This window comes from Myxocyprinus asiaticus, chromosome 39, assembly GCF_019703515.2.
Source record: "Myxocyprinus asiaticus isolate MX2 ecotype Aquarium Trade chromosome 39, UBuf_Myxa_2, whole genome shotgun sequence".
Classification (NCBI taxonomy): domain Eukaryota; kingdom Metazoa; phylum Chordata; class Actinopteri; order Cypriniformes; family Catostomidae; genus Myxocyprinus; species Myxocyprinus asiaticus.
Window position 1 is genome coordinate 13763385 of NC_059382.1, and position 22105 is coordinate 13785489.

The 22105-nt window shown below is 37.5% G+C and overlaps 1 protein-coding gene across 5 annotated transcripts in view; it reads right to left on the reverse strand.

Moving 5' to 3' along the window:
• LOC127429786 (rap1 GTPase-activating protein 2-like) overlaps nt 1-22105 on the reverse strand; it is a 101226-nt gene that overhangs the window by 39864 nt on the left and 39257 nt on the right. Inside the window, exon 1 of one of the 5 annotated variants that reach the window (XM_051678982.1) lies at nt 14210-14505. The exons of the other annotated variants lie outside the window; for them this stretch is intronic. Within the exon in view, the coding sequence (XP_051534942.1) occupies nt 14210-14481 (272 nt within the window). The 5' untranslated portion in view covers nt 14482-14505. Of the gene's footprint in view, nt 1-14209; nt 14506-22105 lie in introns of those variants that run through there. 5 annotated transcript variants of the gene reach the window in all.

Consider the following 22105-nt stretch of genomic DNA (forward strand, 5'->3'; position numbering starts at 1 on the left):
CGGCCAGGGCACTACTACTCTTGTTGAAAACTGCTAGTTGTGTCCCAAATTCACCTCTGTCTAAACATGTAAATGCTTCACGCTGCAACCCCCCCAACCCACCAATGTTCAAACCAAATCTACGCCCTTGCCTGTTACCATTAGCTGCTGCTATTAGCCTCAATTGCATGGTGACAAACAGATGCACAACAGCACAATTCCAATTTGTAAACATTAAAATACTCACTGTTTCAAAAGTATAGCCACAAGATGTATACAATATGAATGATAACCTTTTCTATGTAAAGTTATATCTAATTTTACAACTTCATTGCCATGTGACAATGTCATAAACAATGTAATCACGGGAAAAACAACAATTCTAACAACTTTACAGCTCAAATACTGCACAAGTTTGAATTAATGTAAATGCTTTTATGAAATTATAAGATTTTTTCTGGTAGTAAACATTATGCCACACATGCTGTCAATTGATCTTAACTCAATTCCTTTAACACCTATGCATCTAATTTTAGAAACATCTAACAAGAGTGTGTACTGGTAGAGTAGGGGAGTGTAATCAGCATCTCTGGGGTAACGAGACTAACCAGGGATAAAACTGCATCACTGACTGCATCATTCTCACTTTGCAAAAGGGGACAGGTCCACAGTCACAGCATTACAAAGGCAGAAAAAAAAAAAAAAAGAATGAGGTAGAGAATGAAAAATGTGGTGGTGTAGGTGGGGTAGTATGATATGTACAATGAGGTGTATAGATGTGCAATAAATTTGTCAGTGGGTATTGCAGGCTACTAGCAGCATATTTATTTAGGTTCTGGATGATTTAGGGGTGGTAACACATCCTGAGCCTCTGTTTGGGCCTAAGGAGTCAGAACAGGCCATTGTTTGGGGGTGGTGGGTCTTAGTAATTAAAAATCTGGGCTGGTAAGTAAAAGGTTATAGGTTCAAGCCCTTCAGCAGCAATACCAGTGCTTTAACCTGCCTGATGCCTTACAGGACAGGCAATACATTCCTGGTGATATGCTCAGCTGACTGTACCACCCTCTCCAGGTCTTTGCGGTCCTGTGGGGTTCTGCTTTCATACCAGGCAGTAATAGAGTCTGACAGGACACTCTCAATAGAGCAACTGTAAAAGAATGTTTGTATCTGAGTCGCTATCCTGAGCTGCCCCGGCACCTGAAGAGAGGTACTGCTGAGAAATTGTAAAAACTATGATTAAGAATGCAAGTGTTTAAGTTCAAGTGTTCATGTTCATACAATGTATAAAAGGACTGTGGTAAGCATAATATGCAAAAACACCTTTAAGTAAGCCATCTGTAGGTTAACTTCCCTGAGAAGTGTAAACACTGTGGCTCTGTAGAACTTTCAGAACATGGCTTTGTCTTTTTAAGAATGCTGACCAGCCTGACATAGCAACATTGGCTTAACCAATGGCATGAGTTTGGGACCAGTCTATCTGTTTGTTTGACCAACTGAAGACAGGGAGAGTGTTCGGGAAACCTCTGTTAAAACAGTCATTATTTTTGCATTCAGGGACGCTAGTGGTGCAGAAGTCACACACTTTACCGTATGAAGTCAGTTGTGATTTATTGATTATGAAGTTCTTCAATTTTTTCCTGGAATCTACATCTGAGTGTTTATCATGTCGTTTTATCATAAATAATCCTTGACAGTGACCCTGAACCTCAAACACAATTAACAATCACATTAAATCAAAGTTATGGGCTTATTAAAATCATATCAGTTAATTAGGGAAACCTGGAACCTGAGATATCTCCTGTTATCCTGCACATGTTGTCTCCTCTCATTTCCAGTCCTCTGTGTCCATCGGCTCAGTTTTCAACACAAGACTGTATATCTGGCACTTTAATTAGGCCTGATTCAATACTAATCACATCTGCCCAGTGATTATGATTATCTAATGTTCCGGCAACATGTCTCAAGCTTTGATTATACCGTTGAGGGAGCATGACAGCTTATAGAGTGCCTATGATAAAGGGACTTATTCGACGGCACTTTGAATTACTTGATTCTGATTGGTCAACATCTGCATTCTGTGCTCAAATATTTTTGGATAATGTCTGCAATGCTTAAACAGAGACTTCCCACTAGCTGTGCTAGTTTTATGTCCCTTTCTCCTCACATAAAGGAATGATTTCAATTAAAATCTATTTTTTATGTCCATGTCTTTACTTATTTGGTAGGTAGATGTGTAAAAAGCACTCAGCATGATAAAAGACCTGATCCTGGTCACCCTATTGGGGCTTGTTTTGGGTTAACGACCAGCTGACTGTACATTCTCCTTTACAGATTTCATAGGTGAGGAGAAAAGGAGAGGATAGGAGAAGGTATATTGTCTGCCGACAATGAAATTCTAATTCTAAATCAGAATTTTTTTAATCGTTTTTTTTACCTCAAAGAGGTCCTGTTATGCTTTTTGGGATTTTACCTTTCCTTTAGTGTGTAACCTCCCGAACTGCCTGAAAGCTTGGTTTGCAGTCCAGCCATTACTTCCGTGACTTACACTGGCGGCCAAAAGTTTGGAATAATGAACAGATTTTGCTGTTTTGGAAGGAAATTGGTACTTTAATTCACCAAAGTGGCATTCAACTGATCACAAAGTATAGTCAGGACATTACTGATGTAACAAACTCAACACCACTACCTTATCCTTGAGTAATCATACTAAATTGCTAATTTGGTACTAGAAAATCGCTTGCCATTATATCAAACACAGCTGAAAGCTATTTGGCTCATTAAATGAAGCTTAACATTGTTTTTGTGTTTGTTTTTGAGTTGCTGCAGTATGCAATAGACTGGCATGTCTTAAGGTCAGTATTAGGTCAAAAATGACAAAAAAGAAACAGCTTTCTCTAGAAACTTGTCAGTCAATCATTGTTTTGAGGAATGAAGGTTATACAATGCTTGAAATTGCCAAACATCTGAATATTTCATACAAAGGTGTACACAACAATCTTCAAAGACAAAGGCTAACTGGCTCTAACAAGGACAGAAAGAGATGTGGAAGGCTAGTTGTACAACTAAACAAGAGGATAAGTACATCAGAGTCTCTAGTTTGAGAAATAGATGCCTCACATGTCCTCAGCTGACAGCTTCATTGAATTCTACCCACTCAACACCAGTTTCATGTACAACAGTAAAGAGAAGACTCAGGGATTCAGGCCTTATGGGAAGAATTGCAAAGAAAAAGCCACTTTTGAAACAGAAAAACAAAAAGAAAAGGTTAGAGTGGGAAAAGAAACACAGACATTGGACAACAGATAATTGGAAAAGAGTGTTATGATCTTAACCCCATTGAGCTTTTGTGGGATCAGCTAGACTGTAAGGTGCGTGAGAAGTGCCCGACAAGACAGCCACATCTATGGCAAGTGCAACAGGAAGTGTGGGGTGAAATGTCACCTGAGTATCTGGACAAACTGACAGCTAGAATGCCAAGGATCTGCAAAGCTGTCATTGCTGCACGTGGAGGATTTTTTGATGAGAACTCTTTGAAGTTTTTTTTTTTCAAATTGTAATAGTAATTTTTCACGTTATTAATGTCCTGACTATACACTGTGATCAGATGAATGCCACTTTGGTGAATAAAAGTACCAATTTCTTTCCATAAGAGCAAAATCTGTACATTATTCCAAACATTTGGCCGCTAGTGTAGCTGTCACTATGTAACACATTTGCATAAGGGCTACTTCCGTTATGGTAAGGGGCGTTACATTTCCAACACACGCTCTAAGCGGCTGACCAATCACAACAGACTGGGCCAGCTGACCAATCAGAGCAGACTGGGCTTTTCGGAAAGGGGGCTTTAAAGAGACAGGAGCTAAAAATGAGCGTTTCAGACAGAGAGTAAAAAAAGAGGTGCTGCAGCAATGTACAGTATGATAAAAATAATGTGTTTTTTGAACATTAAAGCATGTAAACCTATTCTAGTAGACCCCCCAAAATAAAATTATGAACCTGTAAATGAGCATAATATGGCCTCTTCAATTCATACTTGTTATGATATTCGATAATGAACTTAATCATTCCCCCTTCCAAAATTGCAAATGGCAGACAGTGGCGAAATCACTGCAATAATGGACTTGATATTCTACCAATTAGACAGAAAAAAACAACAACAAGTAGGAAGCAATTTCATTGTTAACCACCAGAGTATGTGAGCAGAGCGGAGTGGAAGCAGAGCAAGGAGTGGAGCAGCATGGTTTAGCCTGGAGCGAGGAGCAGGTTTTTTAAAAAATCGGAGCGTCATTGTTTTCTCTTTCTCCAACAGTGCTCCACTAATGCTCCATCAAGGGCACAGCACCTGTTAACGGACCTTAATGCAGTAATTCACCATTTGTTAAGCAGTGTTAAACACTATTGGCATGAAGGAAAGATGGAATTTGTGATATAACCAGAATACATATGTAAAATCTAGCGGCACTTGTTAATGTTCGACCTCCAGTGTGAAGGTTACTTTTGCTTTCTGTGTTCACACTCCCTATTATTGAGTTAAGCTTGCGGTAAAGCTTGACTTAACTACATGCTTGTGTCTCGTCTCTTTATTCTTAAGTCAACTGGCATACAGAGAAAATTAATGATGGGATGGCGAAGGAGAACATGAGTGAGGAGTTGAATAATATAATATATACAATATTTTGAATAATCATATCATAATTCTAATCTAATGCATCGCAATCTTAACTGTAGGCTATTATGTCCCACATTAAATTTAATTGAACTTTTAACGACCTAAAACACAAACTGAACTAATCAGTATGTTAATATTGCATAGTTTGACTTTAATCGATTGCCATCTAAATGTATTTTAGCGCCATATGCTAAATTATGCATTATACATTTGCAGATGAAGAAGCTCAGCAAACGCGAACAGAGTGAGGTAAATTAAAAAATTTTAAAAATTCAAAAGCTAGTATTTCTAAAAGTGAGCTCTGCATTAGACATATAGTTTTGATAGTCTTATCTAGTTTTGATTAAAAAAAAGTGTAGAACATTTTGAGAATGTAAATTTTTCGTTCACAGAATTATAGGACAAGGTTAATTAAAAGAAGTGCAATAACAGAAAATAATAAGCAATAATTAGGCAATAATACATAGGCTTAATAATGTTTTTTTTGTGTGTGTGTGTGTGTGTGTTTTTAATTTATCAGTTTGATTTAATTTAATGTTTTGTTTTCATTCTGGTATTTTTTTCTTTTTTTTTGTTTTTTGGTAATTTATATTTTTAATTTAATGTTGTCTAGTAATTTATTTAATTGATCAAACCCAGAGAATGCTGCTGACATGTTTCAAAAGTAAGCAATACAAATAATTTAATTTAGTCTTGGGCTAATGTTAGTGTTCTAATAAAGCACATTGTAGCTTTTCTTCTAGTATTGTGTATTTAATTTTCATTTAATACATCTTAATCATGGATGTGATATCTAAAAGCATATTAAAATAACTTTACAGTGGAGAGGTAGTTAGATGCTAATTTTGCCATGGAGCGAAAATGGAGCAGGGTTTCTCTAATCCAGGTGTGTACAGTGAGCGAGGAGTGGAAAATGGACAACCCGGAGTGGAGCTGGAGTGGAATGATTAAAGAATGCTTAGAGCGTGGAGGGGAAATTGTTGCCGCTCCACTCCACTCACATTCACTGTTTCACACCAAGGGCAGTATGTACTCAATCTGTTCTGCTTGCATAAACTCATTTAATACATTCCTGTCAGGTTTATTTTTGTGCATGTCTATTATGCACGCCTGAGTTTGTGGCCTATACATTATCTATACCCTACAATTATTTGATTACAATGACAATGTCAAAGCTCTGCTTGTCAGTTAAACTGAGAGTGCACATGCTGAGTTAGGCTTGTATCAGCATGGAAGTATTGGAGACAATAAAGCCCTTTTTACTACTGACAGGAAATGATGCAGCAACAGAATGGAATATACTGAGGCAAAGCGACAAGTGTCTTTAAAATGGATATTGCGTTTTCCTTCAGTTAACAGTAAGAGTGGTCAGTGTGGTGCATCCTGTTGTACGCTGATACACAGAGGCTATTTATAGAAAGAAAGAAATGTGGACACCGGCCAATGACCCTAACATGGTGTACCAAATAGACAGACATATTCAGTTGCACATTTGGTGATATACACACTAACACATGCAAATGAACATCCCTTGTACAATAAGGGTAATTTTGCTGAACCGTGTGTGGAAATTTAATTAAGAAATTATTGCCCCTGAAACAGAACATTTTAACACATAAAAGGAACAATCGATATTGAGTGCTGTTAAAACCCTTTCTGCTTTTAGTCCCTGCTGTACTAACAAGAATCAGGGCGGCGAGCAAAAGTAATTCAATAAGTCTCAATTAAAGTGTTTGGAGCTTTTGTTGCATTTGTTTTTCTTGCTTCACTTTTTTAAACAAAGTTTTTAAAACTGACTAGAGCTTCTGTATATAGTATTGTGCTAGGACAAGGTGTTATGAATAACAAATTAACATGCATTTAAAATGACCACATAATAAAAAAAGAAACTAAGGTTTCAAGGAAGTCTTTCAAGGACAGCAAGTGTTAAGCCAACACACTCTCATGGCGAAATCATCAGGATTCGTTTGACTTTTCTAAATTTGGCTAATTCGTATGATATTGTTTGATTGCACTCGTTTTAATTCCCAGGACTTTCACTACCGCCAATGACGTCGCTGGACTTCGTTTCCATCTAATATGCGACAATCACTTGCTTCTGTCACATACAACAGCTTCCTATCATGTTTACACACTCTACTGATTGGTTAGGTTTAGATAAGGGGTTTGGGTTAGAGCATAATATTAATAAGTATGTCCTTAACGCCTCATGCGTGGAACTTGCGCTTACTTCCGCATTAGACATCCGGGAATTTGCACATGATGAAGTCGTACGAGTTTATGCGAACAACGTGCGAGACCATACGAAATAGCCAACTCGTAAATTATGTATGACTTTTCATGAGATCGGTTTGTTTTAAGCTATCAGTTCCTACATTCGTTTGTTTTTAATTCCAAAGAGCTGCACTGTACACAGTTGGCGAAGCACAAACCCCATAGCTGCAATCAATTAATGACACAATCTAAACATTATAGATTTGGGCTAAATTTTAAATCTCTAGAAACTCTTCTATCACAGAAGAAGCCAGTTGTTACCCTTGACTTTTTGCACCTGCTATCCATTTCATTCTCTTGAGCTTTTGCCCACCGTCAACAGACAATCAATAACTCAATTAATAAAGCTATTCAGTCACCTTGACACATTAGCAAGACTAGCCTCGCTACTATGGTAACTGCTCAGCAGCTGACATCCTATAGCAGTGCCGCTGGCTAATAAGTCTCAGCAGCACAAAAGTGGGCAATGAAGCAGTCAAGACAGGTTGAATTTTATACATTTATGATGTTATTTTTTACAGAATACCTCTGTGGAAAAAGTAAAGTAAGACTTTATCAAATGTTAAATGTTATTCCGCTCCATCTATCTATTTATCTATCTATCTATCTATTAGGGGTGTAACTGTTCAAATTTCTCACAGTTCAGTTTGTATCATGGTTTTAGTGTCACGGTTTTGGTATGGTTCGGTATTTGCAATGTTCAGAAAAAATATATATATTACTGCTCAATTTGGTAACAATTTGGTAACAAACACTTCAACAGGTTTGCCCTTAATAAAAATCATTGTTTTACAGTAACCATAGTTTAACTATGGTATTTGTAGTAAAAATATTGTAACCACAAAATCAACATGGTTACTGTCATGTTTACAATATGTAGTATAATCACGGTTATTATATGGAAACTACAGTATTAATGTATTAAAACCATGATTTCTGTAAAGAAAACCATGGTGACAGCAGTCATGGTTACTACAATATTACTATAGTAAAACCATGGTTAATTTTTGCTGGGTCTTTAACTAAAAACCATTTTCTCTGATTAATAAATCAACATTTTAACTTAATACCTGCAGTATTACGTTACATGCATCGACATAAATGCTTTTCAAACTCTACTGCACATATATTCAATTCGGAAGCTGTACATCACTGTCGAAGGAACTTTGCTATTAAAATGGATACGAGGGATGTTGTGACACGGCTTGAGTGTTTTAATCATACGTGGAAATCACACATCTTCGTCAGTGGAGTAGGGAAACATATCGTTGGCAATGAGCACCCCAGTCTCTTTGTTATTGTTTTATGCCTGTCCGAATCAGCACTGAGTGCTTGCTTAAAAACGAAAAGGAGTGTGTGCAGTTTCGGCTCATCTGTGGCTCTTTCCCTGGTGATTTCGGCATAAATTATCATATTTCGATGTATTATCAGTATACGGCACTCGTGTCGAGCGATGTCTGCAAACAGTGCCTGTTTTGTAAACGTTTTTTGACCATCTCTGTTGTAATTGACTGCAAAAAGATAATGTTTCCAGACAGGAGACCTGAATAATGCAGGAGGCTTCTCTATCAGCGGCTTGTTTTCTCCACTTGCCATTTTCAACTACACACAACCCTTGTGGAACTGTGATGTCATCAAGTTGACCCATGTGAAACACAGGTGGAGCGTATCCATCTACAGATCCATTCAGGTGCATTAGCGGAGGTTGTAACTGTGCGTGTCTATTTGATGCTTTATTTACTTCTGTTATATTACTTTATTTACTACATCCCTGTTTGCTTTACAGGGATGTATTTGCTTTAACCTCTTTGTAAATGCCCTTACAGACTGCCCCACAGGATAGGGCAATTACAGATGAGATTTACGTCTGAATAACTCAGATCAACAATACCTCACTCATCAGTTGGTATTCAGTTTGACGTACATTGTACCTACAGCAATTCTTTTTCCCAAATACAAATGATTTATTATGCTTTGCAGGATAACCATATCCTGAAAAAGCCTTCTATTAGATTCAGGATGCCTACGGTGAAAGGTTCTTAGACTCTTGCAAACTCACACAGCAAACTACCACAGGGACCTTGGGTGAGATGGCTGCACGGAGCAGGGCTTTTGCTATCACTCTCTCATTAAAGCAACCTGTGGTCCTCTAGGGTTTTTAAATGCATTAATCCTTTGTCCATATCACTAAATCAACTGAGAGAACTGGAGACAAAGAGTACACCACAGCGTTTGAAAGAGAGAGAGAGAGAGAGAGAGAGAGAGAGGGGTGGCAAGCAGAGTGCCTTCATAAAATACCCTGCGTAATTCAAATGCCCTGTAAATAGGCTCAATACAAACTGTCAGTGAAACCATCTCTTGTTAAGAAAGAAAATGTCACCTCATCTATTGTTTTTATACTGAGCTAATTATATTTTCTATAGCCTAAATCTAACCCTCATAGATACATTTTTGACATTTTTAGAATTTTATCTAAGCATTATTGTGAGTTTTAAGCCATTTTCCTCATAGGGACTATTGGCTGGTCCCCACAAAGTTGCCAAAACCTGATCCCCATACACACATATTGTACACGAACAAGAACGGACCAGCTTACATAAAACTGTTTATATTTCAATGATGAGCATCAACTATAAATCATACACAAAGAAGAATTAATGGAATATACCAGCCACTTCTCGTTTACTGTTTCCCTTTAGCCAGGTTGGAACATTAGAATACCATAATCCATCACTTCCCCAACAAGCTATATTGCCTGCCATCTGACCCCTTTACTCTGTGATTTTATGACATACTGTGTGTATATTACCGAGTGTGCTTTGCCATTCTGCTGACGGCCAGAGGTCTGTTTTATGGCCCCTTCTGGATGAATGAGCTGTGTGTTTTTTTCCAGGTACTCACTGATGACTCGCTCACACTCACGTACAGATATGATGCATCTGTGCCATTAAAAGAGGAAGTAAACTGGAATTGAATGCTAGGGATCTTATCCTCAGACCTTAATGATATCAAGTTTATGTGTGTTTATGGGTGAGAGATAGGGCACAAGAAGACCTAGTCTATTTTTAATTTCACACAGCTGTTAATCAAAAATGCTTTCTCAATGACAGGACACACCTAAAAAAAAATTACTTTTTTTGAGGGGATACCAGTGGCAGTCCTGGCTTACTTGCTGCCCAAGGCAAGATAAGATATGACCAACATTAAAGAAAACACTTTTTTAAGCAACTAAGTTGTTCATTATTTAAGCATAAGACGTTAGTCTAGTAGTATAGTTTTCATTTGGTACGCAATGGACCCAGGTTCAAATCTAAATATATAAAATACAGACTAAAAATTTTATCTGGTTTTAAGTAAACCAAGCAAAAACACAACTGAACTTGAGGACTACAATCAGTCAGTGGAGTTTGAATGGTCATGACGCTTCTGTGCTATAACAGCAAACAAGATTGTGAATGATAGTTTGAGAGTGGGAGGGTGAGAGACAGAGAGTGAAGAGAGGAAAAGATCTGGAGAGAGGGGATGAACACAGAAATGACCAAAGAGGAAGTAATATCTTCCTCATTTCATAAACACTGAAATCACCAAAGAGGAAGTAATATTGGGAAGGCACAACACCGGTACATCAGGGCAAGAATTACACATGAAGAAATGATGTGAGGGAGAAAAAAAAAAAAAAACTTAAGGAAAACCAACTGTGATGGAAACAGAATGAGTCAGGAGGTGAAGGCAGTGCATGTGACTGCAGAAGACAGGATCATGGGAGGAATGAGTGATGACGAAAGGTGGGAAAAATTCGATTGCACTGAATGACACAGGAAACCAGCACATTTGCTTTGGTTTTTAATGAACTTGATGAAGAAATGCTGTCACTCTCCTCACACAGTATGCGCCAAGATAAATGAAGAGGAATATCATGTAAAAAAAGAGTGAGAAAGAGGTCAAAATTCTGAGACAACATTGAAAATATGGGATTTTTTTTATTATTGTTTTTTAAAAATGTATGTAAACCTTGATACATTTTGAAAAATTTGAAATGTTTTGAAGCTAAACTGACAAAGAAATATTGAAGTTTCTGCACTATTTCTAGGTCACAAATCAAATATAAGCAAATTGTGACATTGACCATGTTAACTCCTTCGTACAAAAGGTCAGATTCATTTTCTTCCATTGAAGCACACTATACGCTCTTTATAACACTCTCAAATCATGCTGATATAACATGGATCATCGGGTCCATCCCAACTCAAGTGCAGGCTAACATTTAAGCAAAAGGAAGACATAAAATACTAAGAAACTCATATTGATTTTAATGAATTAAAAATGTTTAAATCATGTTTATTAATGTTATGCTAACAAATACAATATAATTAACAATTAAAAATTTATCCAAATCGCATAGAATTATGCAAAATAGAAGCATTACATTATTGGATTCAGGCTGGGTTTCCTGAAGCACTAAGTAGAAAGTTAGTAGCACTTAGTACTTAAAGCTGAAGTATGTAACTTTTTCTGTTAAAACACCTTTTCCTATCCCAGATTAATATGCAGAGACAACTATAAGCAGGGCCGTATTAAGGTGCTTCAGCACCCCGGGGCTTAATGTTTCACAGGGCCTTTGCCAGCCGTCGGGGGGGTGACATTCACACTCAATAACCATGTGCTACACGGATGGATTTGACCCTTGCGCACCTTCTCTGTGTTTACATCAGTGAACGAGTTTTCATTCACGCCTTCCTGAGAACATCGACAGGGGAGAATATAGTGGAGGATGCCGCTACAGGCTTAAGACTCAGTAAGCCCGTGCGTTAATATGGCCCTGACTATAAGTTAGCCATTCGTTAATTTTCTCTGACCATGTAAGCACTGTCTTTCTGTGGTGCTTTGGAAATTGCTCTGTTTGTTTTGAATGACCCACTTAGACCCTGTCCCAATAACGTTACTCAACCAATGGCGTGAGTTGGGGGTGGGACAATCTCTTTGTTTGACCAACGGGAGACATGGGGCATTTTCAGAAAACTGTTTTGAAAACATTGTTTATTTTTGCAATTCCATTTGTTGCCGCAGAAATGACATACTTCAGCTTTAATATCTAAGCACGTTTCCCAAAAGCATCATTATCTATGTTGTAAAAACTATAATGGCAATGGAAAGATGATGTGTTCTTATTAAACAGATTTTCTAAGAAGACATACAGTTTGTGAGTAATCTGTTTTTGGTTTCCAGCCCCCATTGGCCCTTATTAATTTTGGTCTCCTCATAATCCCCATCCTTGAATTGGCTCTATCACTCTACTCTCTCCTCTCCACCAACAGCTGTTGTGTGGTGAGCGTATTGGTGCACTATGGCTGCCGTCGCATCATCCAGGTTGAAGCTGCACACTGGTGGTAGTTGAGGAGAGTCCCCAGTTCACTGTGTAAAGTGCTGAGTGTAGTATCAGAAAAGTGCTATATAAATGTAAATATAAATGTAACATTCATTCATTAGAGCCCCTCATTATGATACACATCATGTACATTCACGTTACATGCATTTCTTGCATTACTTTCATTAATATCTATAAGTTGAACATCAATACATCTTAAACCCTGTCTTATTAAAGCCATTGTTTTTTCTTTAATTAAATTATGTAATAGTTAAAACATTTCTGCGCCTCGACAAGGTTACAAACAACTTCCATGTTTGTTGGTATTTTCACATTATTTTCATGTTGAGAAGACAAACTCCTGGACACCATTGGACTGGACAGATCCTGGTTTGGGAAATAGGCGTTACTCCAACGTAAAATAACGAACAACATTAGTTAACGTTATCGGAAAACCCAGCCGCAGACTTTTGGACCCTATAATGTCTACTATAATACAACAGGCTACAAGTCAAACAGCATTAAGTCAGTCAACATTTTACTTTTCCTGCACAGACCAGGTCTAACAACAGCTCAGAAGAACAAATTATACTATGAAGTACTATTTTGTTCTATTAAGCCCTCTTGAATCAAACTTGAATGGCATCAAACCTTTGGTTTCAGACTAGAACATAATGGAAGTAATTACCAAGCAATCAAACCTTCGTTAAAAATAAGAGGGGACAAGAACCTTCACTGACAGCCTAAAATTCTAGTTGGCATTAGAACAAGCAGCTTTCAAGGTGATTTCTTTACAAATGTGTACTGCTTATCACTTTTCAAACAAAGCAGAATTGAAAAGCCTAATAGTGTTTAATGGAGGGTTTATGTGAGCTGATGAATGGGACAGAGCTGATCTACAGTGAATGAAACAGTGATTCAAGCTGGGCTGTCTTGCATTGATGTTGGTTACCATAACAGTTATCAATGTGATTTATGCAAATGGAACCCCACACAGTGACTGCAAACACAAATTGCATTGTGTGGTTTCGAGCTGCAAGACACCTGTGTGAAAGAGTGTGTGTTTGAACGTGTATAAGTATGTACTTATTCAGTCAAATCTGTTTTTATTTAATTATTAGACAGTGTACACAAGGGCCACTGTTGCTCAATCATACCAGCTAATATGGTGTAACGCAATTTACAGTGAACAGCAAGTAGCTAGAGAAGCCCAGTCAGACTAGAAGTAAATGATAGTTAAGGAATAGGCTAGCACTCTCTTGTATATAAGATCTGATCTGGTTGACCCTGACTAGGGGAGTGTGGTGAAATGCTCTGTCTCTTTCTTTTAAAAAAAAGCAAACAGTAAAGCTGTTTGCTTTACAGGGATGTATTTGCTTTAACCTCTTTGTAAATGCCCTTACAGACTGCCCCACAGGATAGGACAATTACAAATGAGATCATATTAAGACATGACCTTCCGTAAAGCTGCTTTGAAACGATGTTTATTGGTAAAAGTACTATACAAATAAAAATGACTTCACTTTAATGACACTTAAGGAACTCAATTAAGTTTCCTGAACTATGAAAGAGCAACACCAGAGAAAAGGCGTAGTATGAGAAGGAAGGCAGAGTACAATTTTGACATGCTGTGAAGTTATAAATGAGCACATCGTCAATTGCGTCACAAGAATCTGTCCTTCACTATATGCTGACCCAATAACAACACACTCCGGCACAGTGTGGGATGACAATAAATGCGTAAAGTTGTACATACAATGACCTATATAGCCATAAACCTCACACATTCTCAGACATCTACACACTGAAACACAGACAGTCAGGTACCTCTGCCTGTCTCGCAGGTCATCTAAAGTCCACCATTCAATAACAACAGAAGAGCCTGTCTAGATCAGGGTGAGAAAATAGAAAATTTCACCCACCGCTCCTTTTCCTTCTCCCTCTCTCTCTCCTTCTGCCGTCTGGACTTGTGCAGTAGTCCGATCAGAATGACAGCAGCCCGAATGCCGGCTTTTTTGGAGTTTACTTTGGCTTCAGAATCTGACATGCTGTCCGGCCCACGCTCTGGGCTCTTGGCCCCAGTGAAACAGACTTTGGACCAGGACTGTCCTGTGTTATTCTGGCACGACCAAACACTCTGGCACTGGCTGTGGGACTGAGAATATACATCTCTTTGTACCTCTCTCCTTCTCATGCTCTCCCTCTCTCTCTCTTTCCTTTCCTCACCGGTTCTCATTGCCTTCCCATGTCTTGATCTGATAGGCAGAATACAATGTTAACTCCACCCCCCACTCCTCCCCCTTCTCCTCCACTCCCTCCCTCCCAATTTATCTCTCTCTCTCTCTCTCTCTCTCTCTCTCTCTCTCTCTCTCTCTTCTCTCTCTCTCTTTTTCCATTCATTTTCCATCTGTTCTTTTCCTAGACTGTTTGACTCTCTGCTGCCAGACCTTTCTACTGGATAACAGAGCAGGGTTATTATGGTTTTTAATTTTTGAATTTCTATTTTATATAAAATTTGTCCTCCTAATTTAGCTTAGTTTCATATAAGATTTAACATTTCAGTTAATTTAGTTTTTAGTTTAGTTCTAGTATTTTAGGGCTGGAAAAGTAAGGAATAATGTACAGTCAGTCTGTCCCAAAATAAACCTAACAGGATGGTCAGTGTCTTGTATCACCTTGAAGGGTTTATTTTGTGATAATGACTTTCTGACTGTACATTATCCTGTTTAATACGTGGCTACTTACCAAAAAAATAATTAAATGGGCATGAAATATTGCTTTGTGCTTCAAATGTGTTATTATGTGAGAAGTAAGAGATCACAGAATTTCCAGAAACAACTGAATTCCACCTTCGTTTTGAGTTCTGTTGGTGTTTATATTGTGGAAATGACTGACTGTGCATGACTACTTGTCATATTAATAAATAAATGGACATAAAATATGGATTTTTTTTACTTAGGTGTATGATCGCAGAGTATTATGAGAAGTAGGAAAGATGACTTTCAATACCCAGATGACTGGTGAAATTTCACTTTATCCTGGCCATTATGTGTGGCCATTATTCAGAAATATCAAACCGTTCGATGGCGCAATTGACCAATCAGAATAGAGTATTCCAGAGAGCTGTGCAACAAATATGGTTAAGGACGATACATTTCTCAGGGCTGTCTAGACACTATGCTATAGTAGCATTTTCAAGTTTAATAAAGGTGGTTGTAAAGGTGTCAAATGTTATAAAATCCTGTATATCAAAAACTAAAATGATTTAACTTTTGGAGTCATAATAATGTATTTTAGTTTAATTTCAGTTTTTCAAATTTATATATGAAATTATGTTAACTAAAATGTTCTCATTTAGTTTTTACATTTTAGTTTTCATTATATAACAATAATAATGAGCAGAACACAGTTTGTTCTCTCAGATCTGTTCTCTCCTGCCCTTCAGACTTAATTTATTTTTGCATCTTCCTGAATCACAATTTGACCTTGCATGTTTTTGTTCTGTGCTTCAGTGTACAAAAAAACTCTATTACCTGCGGTCAGTATCTTTGACCCTCTCTCACATATTCTATGACATTTCTTAGCATCACAAAAAGGCTTTCGGAAGATTCAGATGCATATCAAAGCTGGTTCATATTACAGTAGTGACCTTCCTCCACTTTCATAGTAAGAAATTCCATTATGTTTCAGAATGTGTATGTCTGTGTGTTTGCATGTGCCATGGTCCAGCTGGAGGTACACATTGGCGGTTTCCTCCCTCCAGCACCTCGTCTGACCTGTTCTTTCTCTCTAACCTCGCTGTTTGTCTTTCATCTTCTCTCTCTCTGTTTACATTCCCAACCACTACAGAAAGTTTCTCCCTATTCTTCTGTCTGCCAGGTCTACTGGAGCTGACGTCTTGTAGTCTGTTAGTGCACACAGCCTGACTACTCTATTCTTTTTAGAAAGGATTTAGTACCCACGTCTGCAAAAACAGATGGTTCTCTGACATCTGAATGAAAAACTCAAATGGAAACAGTGGACAGGTGGTCGTTTCAATCGATAAGGATAAAGATGTTCTTCAAACATCATCTATCATTTTCTTATCTATAAATCTGTCAAAGTAGCCATGAAGTTGACATGAATGAAAATAAGGCTATAAGAAAATACAAGAATACAAGAACAATCCGTTCAATATGTCGTTCTGTAGTGTGACAAAACTTTGAAAATATGTCAGATTTTAGAGACCTTAAAGGGCCGTTCACAGTAACAGTGACTTGCAGCTACAAAACAACCAGAAGTCATTAATTTTTTGAGAGAGAGAGATTTGGCAATATTAGGCGATCTGAGTGACGGAAACTGTTGGCAATGTGACAAATTCTGATTAATCTTAGTAAATACACTGTGAAACATTGCCCCCAGTGGAGCTGTACTGTGAAATTAATATGTGATGTGTCTGGTAGGGAAAGTGGACAGTATCTTTTTGGCTGAGCTCTAAAAGGAAGGAGAGGAGGAGAGAGAAAGACAAAGAAACAGAGGTAGAGATAGAGAGAATGGACACCAAGTGAGCCGTTCATCCACAAAGATCCATCAAGCTCCAAGCTGAACCACTTAGAAAGCCACACTTTAAAACATAATTTTCTTTTTCTAGTAAAAATATCGAAACATCCTTACAACAAGTTAAATTTACTTGAGAAGAAAAATCAAATACGATATCAAGTATTGTTTTAAGATAAATCAAACAAAATATAGTGAAGCTGGCCAATAAACATTATTTTAAGGGACTGGACTAACTTGAAGGGGAATCAGGTTCATTTTTATTTTCCCATTAGTAATATGTAATTCTGTTTTGTTTGTTTCAAGCGACAACCTGACTAAATTGTGTTAGATTTCTCTGAAAACAAGATAAGATTTATCTGAAATATCTAATGAAATTTTGCTTCTTAAGTAAGTTTATCTTGTTTTAAGGATGGTTAGATATTGTTACTGGGAAACAAGACAAAATACTGAGCAAGAAAATATTATTTGCAGTGCACAAACACAAATGCATGAGCAAACACAACCCCCTCTCCTAATGCTACTGCATCCTTACTCACACACTTTCACAAACACACTCTCCCAGTGCCCCTTAGCACATCACACACACACACACACACACACACACGCACACACACACACACATAGTGTAAATACCCTATTGGAAATCACAGGAATTCTTTACTGATGCCAAACATCTGTAGCACTAACATACTGTACATCTCTCACACCTTTCACTGCACTTCACATGACACATCTCCCAATGGTCTTCATTCAGGTGCAAAAACACACACAGAAACACATTGGCCACTCAAGGGGATGCAGGGCCTTTGAAATGTCTCCAGTGGCAGCAAATTTCAACCAGCAAGCAATATCACATAACCTGCACAAAGCCTGTCATCTGAAAATGCGACACCTGTAATGCTAGACACAAAATCAAAACTTGAAAGTAAACATGAGGTGTAAGCATCACTGTTTCACAAGTAAAACCTTCTTTTAGTGCTGATTAACCTGAGGAGAGCAAACTCAAGGTGAGACCGTGAGAGCCAAACTTCTTAGGTAGCATCTTGCAATTGTATCTATTGGTGGATTCACAACATCAAAATTAACATAATAACAAGTGTCAGAGTCCACTGAAATTTCCACCCAAACAGCTGAGGTTTGCAAGGTTAATGTTCTAACTAACAGCGATGAAAACAGTGGCGTTCGCTTAAAGGTGCACTCAGTAATTTTTTCCTCATTTAAAAGGTTTTACACCTAAAGAAATTAATAGTAATTTTGAAACACATTTGCTGCATTCATATCAGTAACCTTAAAAAAGCTGTTTTATATTACGTGGAGAGGATCCCCTCATGGGGGTCGCCATGTTTGAATCACATGACCAGCCACATACTACTTTCATAATCTCGGTAACTGCCCTGTTACTGGACACTTTCACTTGGATGGATTAAAAATAGATTAAATTAATTGTAGCTGACTGTGAATAGTGAATTTCTACAATGGCATTAGTAACTGAAAATGAATGTGTTTGGTTGATGCTGCATCCACACCCCTAGGTGTCAGTGTAAGTCCAAGATGATAAATTAAAATAATTATTGATTGCACCTTTAAGATAATAACTGAAAACTTAAGAAAGAGTATATATACTTTCTGAGCAGTCTTTTATTGACCTGGTCATCAAGTCTTCACATAATGACGAAATATGAGTCATATTTTGTACTTTTTGTAACAGACTATGTTGTAACAGCCTATAATAATGAATATGCGAGACACTGGAAAAACAATGAGACACAATGCAGCAGCCAAAGACGTCTGTCTGATATACAGTACATGTACATGAGACCGGAAACACAAGCTCATGTGGAGAAATATTGCGTTATGCTGTGAATGAAAGTTCAAGTCTGGTGTATGATGAGAGGACATGTGACCAACAGAAGATTGAAGCTCATTTGCTCATTCCACAGATTTCCTGAGCAACCACTGGGCAGCGCCATGATGATTGTAATTGCCTATTGTTTCTGGTCTCGAGACGCAATGTAAAAACTACCGAAACAAGCAATTCAGACGGAGAACAACAATAATAAGTGTTATTTGGAGTAAAAATGAATTTCAGGCTAAACTTGTGCAGTTGCTGGCTGTCATAAAAACTCAAAGTAGTTAATGATATCAACGCAACTAACCTCGGACCATCGCTTCATGTCATCTACACACACAGGTGAGGAGGCACTATAAAAAAAAAGGTCATCTCGACTCTGTGAAGTATTGCCACCAGTGTCACGTTACAAGTAACGTGCATTACATAATCAGATAAAATTTTCGTGTAATGAGTAAAGTAACGCAATATATTTTTTATTTTAGACCATAATATTGGAGTTACTTTTTAAATAAAGTAACACATTGCTTTTGTACACCTCTACTTTCCCTGTATTTCAAGAAATCAGTAATAAAAGTGTGTAAACTTTGGGGAGGAGACATGATGGGCATTGTAGTTCTATAGAGTGTGAGGCCTGAGACTATTTAGCAGAGACAAGTCACTACAATTAAAATGAATTGGAGAAATTGGAACGCCCAACCAAGAAGCTCTAGCACCCAACAGTCAACTGATGTAGAAAGAAAGTCCCACCTTGCAGGTAAAAGAGCCAATCACTTTTTAGATACAGACATCGCCTGTCAATCAACTTGCTAATGTGCATGCGCTAAACAAGCCAGGAAAATTGTTTGTTTCATGAATCAAACTACTTTATTATAAAACAAAAATGTAGAATCTTTTTAGAAACTAAGTCATTTTCTCTGCGTACACAATCGATGTAGAAAGTTGCTCGGAGCCACTGATCCAGAGTCAGCTTTTCTCATCCCATTCTCCCAGTTATGGGAGCTGTATCACGGAGCAGTTTGGCTGCATAAGTCAGTGAATTGAGCGAGTATTTCACCCTGTGTATCATGTCGTGGCCAGTGAAAGACTAGTCTTACAATCCCTCTGCCTAAACGCATTTACTGATTTTTTAATGCAGTGTGTATTAACACATGAATCAATTGCGTTTCTCTCAACCGAATGTTGACCTCATAAATACACTTAATTTTTAAGACATTTTGGTAGCATTAAAAACGATTCCATTCAAGTTGTATTAACATGCACCTTTGAAGTTGTATGCGATCAACAAGTGGTGTCTGTACACACTGTGGATCAACTCAAAACAAGCTGCACTGAGATGACTTAAGTGAAAAATATAATTTTATAATCAGACACATTCCTTGAACATGTTAGGCTGGCATTCCCCACTGAATTTTATCCTGACTTTTGAAAATTATCTTAAGTTGACTCTGACATTGTCGATGGGCACAGCACATGATGACAGATATGATGCAGGTTCAAGTGTTGGACTTTGCTGCTTTAGGTAAGACAGTGGTTAATCTTCATTATTCATATTGGCTGCCATGTTGATGGAAAAACAAATCATGCATATTCTTGTTATTGATTCTTTATTATAAATATGACATGAAGACCTACTTTCTAAATATCTGTTTGTTTACTATGTTGTTTTGACATGAGTGTTGTACAGTAGCTAGCATCACCTATAAAGTCTCTTGTATGCAATGTATGGCTTATATGTAAGGAATGCATAGCATAGCAGAAGAGAAAGTGGCTGTGAGAAAAAAAGTAACGCAAAAATAACACAAAAGTAGCGTAATGCTTTACTTTCCATAAAAAATTACATTTTAATTAATTACGTTTCTTTTTTAAGGAGTAATGCAATATTATAACGAGTTAGTTTTAAAAGTAACGTTACCCAACACTGATCGGCACTATAGAGCCACATGTTTTTTGACCATTTTTATAAATGTAATATTCTAAACATCAAACTACCCACTAAGAATAAATGCAATGTAAGTGTGGAACACTTCTGTGTTCGGGAAAAAGGTGGATACAAAGAGTATATTTCAAAGCTGCGTGTTTTATTGTTGCAGTGAAGTGAGTAGACAATATAATTCAACATTCTGATTGTAATATTATTTGTTATTTGTGATGTATTATTTACTAAAACCAGAAGCCCTCCCGCTTGACATTATATCCTGGTCCGTTGCAAAAAAAATTTTCAAAATTGCATGGTTGACCGCCCCTTAAAGGAATAATTCACCCACAAATGAAAATTATATTATTATTTACTTACCCTGATGCCATCCCAGATTTGTATGACTGTCTTTCTTCAGCAGAACTCAAAGATTTTTACAAGAAGATAGAGCTCTGTCAGGTCCTTATAATGCAAGTGCACGGGTGCCAGCACTTTGACGGTCCAAAAGTCACATTTAGGCAGCATAAAAGTTATCCAGGCAACTCCAGTCGATCAATGAATGTCTTCTGAAGCAAATCAATATGTTTGTGTAAAAAATAAATCAATAATTAAAACGTTATTAACTTTTAAAAAGGGCTTTCTGCCAGCAGCTGACACATCACTTAGCTGTCACGTGACTTTAGCGCGTCGGCAAGTCCACGCGAGAATTTGGAAGCAGCATTTATTTACAACAGATGAACGAAGGTCACGCGAGTGTTCGGCCATTTTAAACAGCATCAGAGCCCTGGAAGGAAGTGGCAATTTAAAGTTAAAAACTTTTTCATTATTGACTTGTTTCTTACATAAACCTATCAATTTGCTTCAGAAGACATTAACTGATCGACTGGAGTCGTGTGGATTACTTTTATGCTGCCTAAATGTGACTTTTGGACCGTCAAAGTGCTGGCACTGGTTTACTTGCATTATAAGGACCTGACAGAGCTCTATTTTCTTCTAAAAATCTTAATTTGTGTTCTGCTGAAGAAAGACAGTCATCCACATCTGGGATGGCATCAGGGTAAGTGATAAATGAGAGAATTTTCATTTTTGGGTGAACTATTCCTTTAAGTGTTTTGATGTCATAAGATAGCACTGAGTGAAGAACAGGGCAAAAGGTAAGTGTTTACCTTTTGTGATTGCAATTTTACACATGATTTGTGTGAAGAGGAATAAAAGTAATGGTTGTCATAGCGCCTCTAGTGTTCATTTCATCAGGAAAATTCTGCGATACGTAAAAATCATTATGCAAAAATGTAGTTATGGTAATATTATTCTATGAGACTAGGCTATTCAAAAGGAAGATAATATTTGGTACATGCTGGCCACGTTCACACACAGGTCGGTTATTTATGAGAGTGACAACTGCATTCTTTAACCGAACTGACACCCACAAATTTTCAGGACTCACAACCACATTTTCTGAAACCCGTGCTGTGTGAGTACTGGACGTACTGGACAACTAGTTGTTAGTTA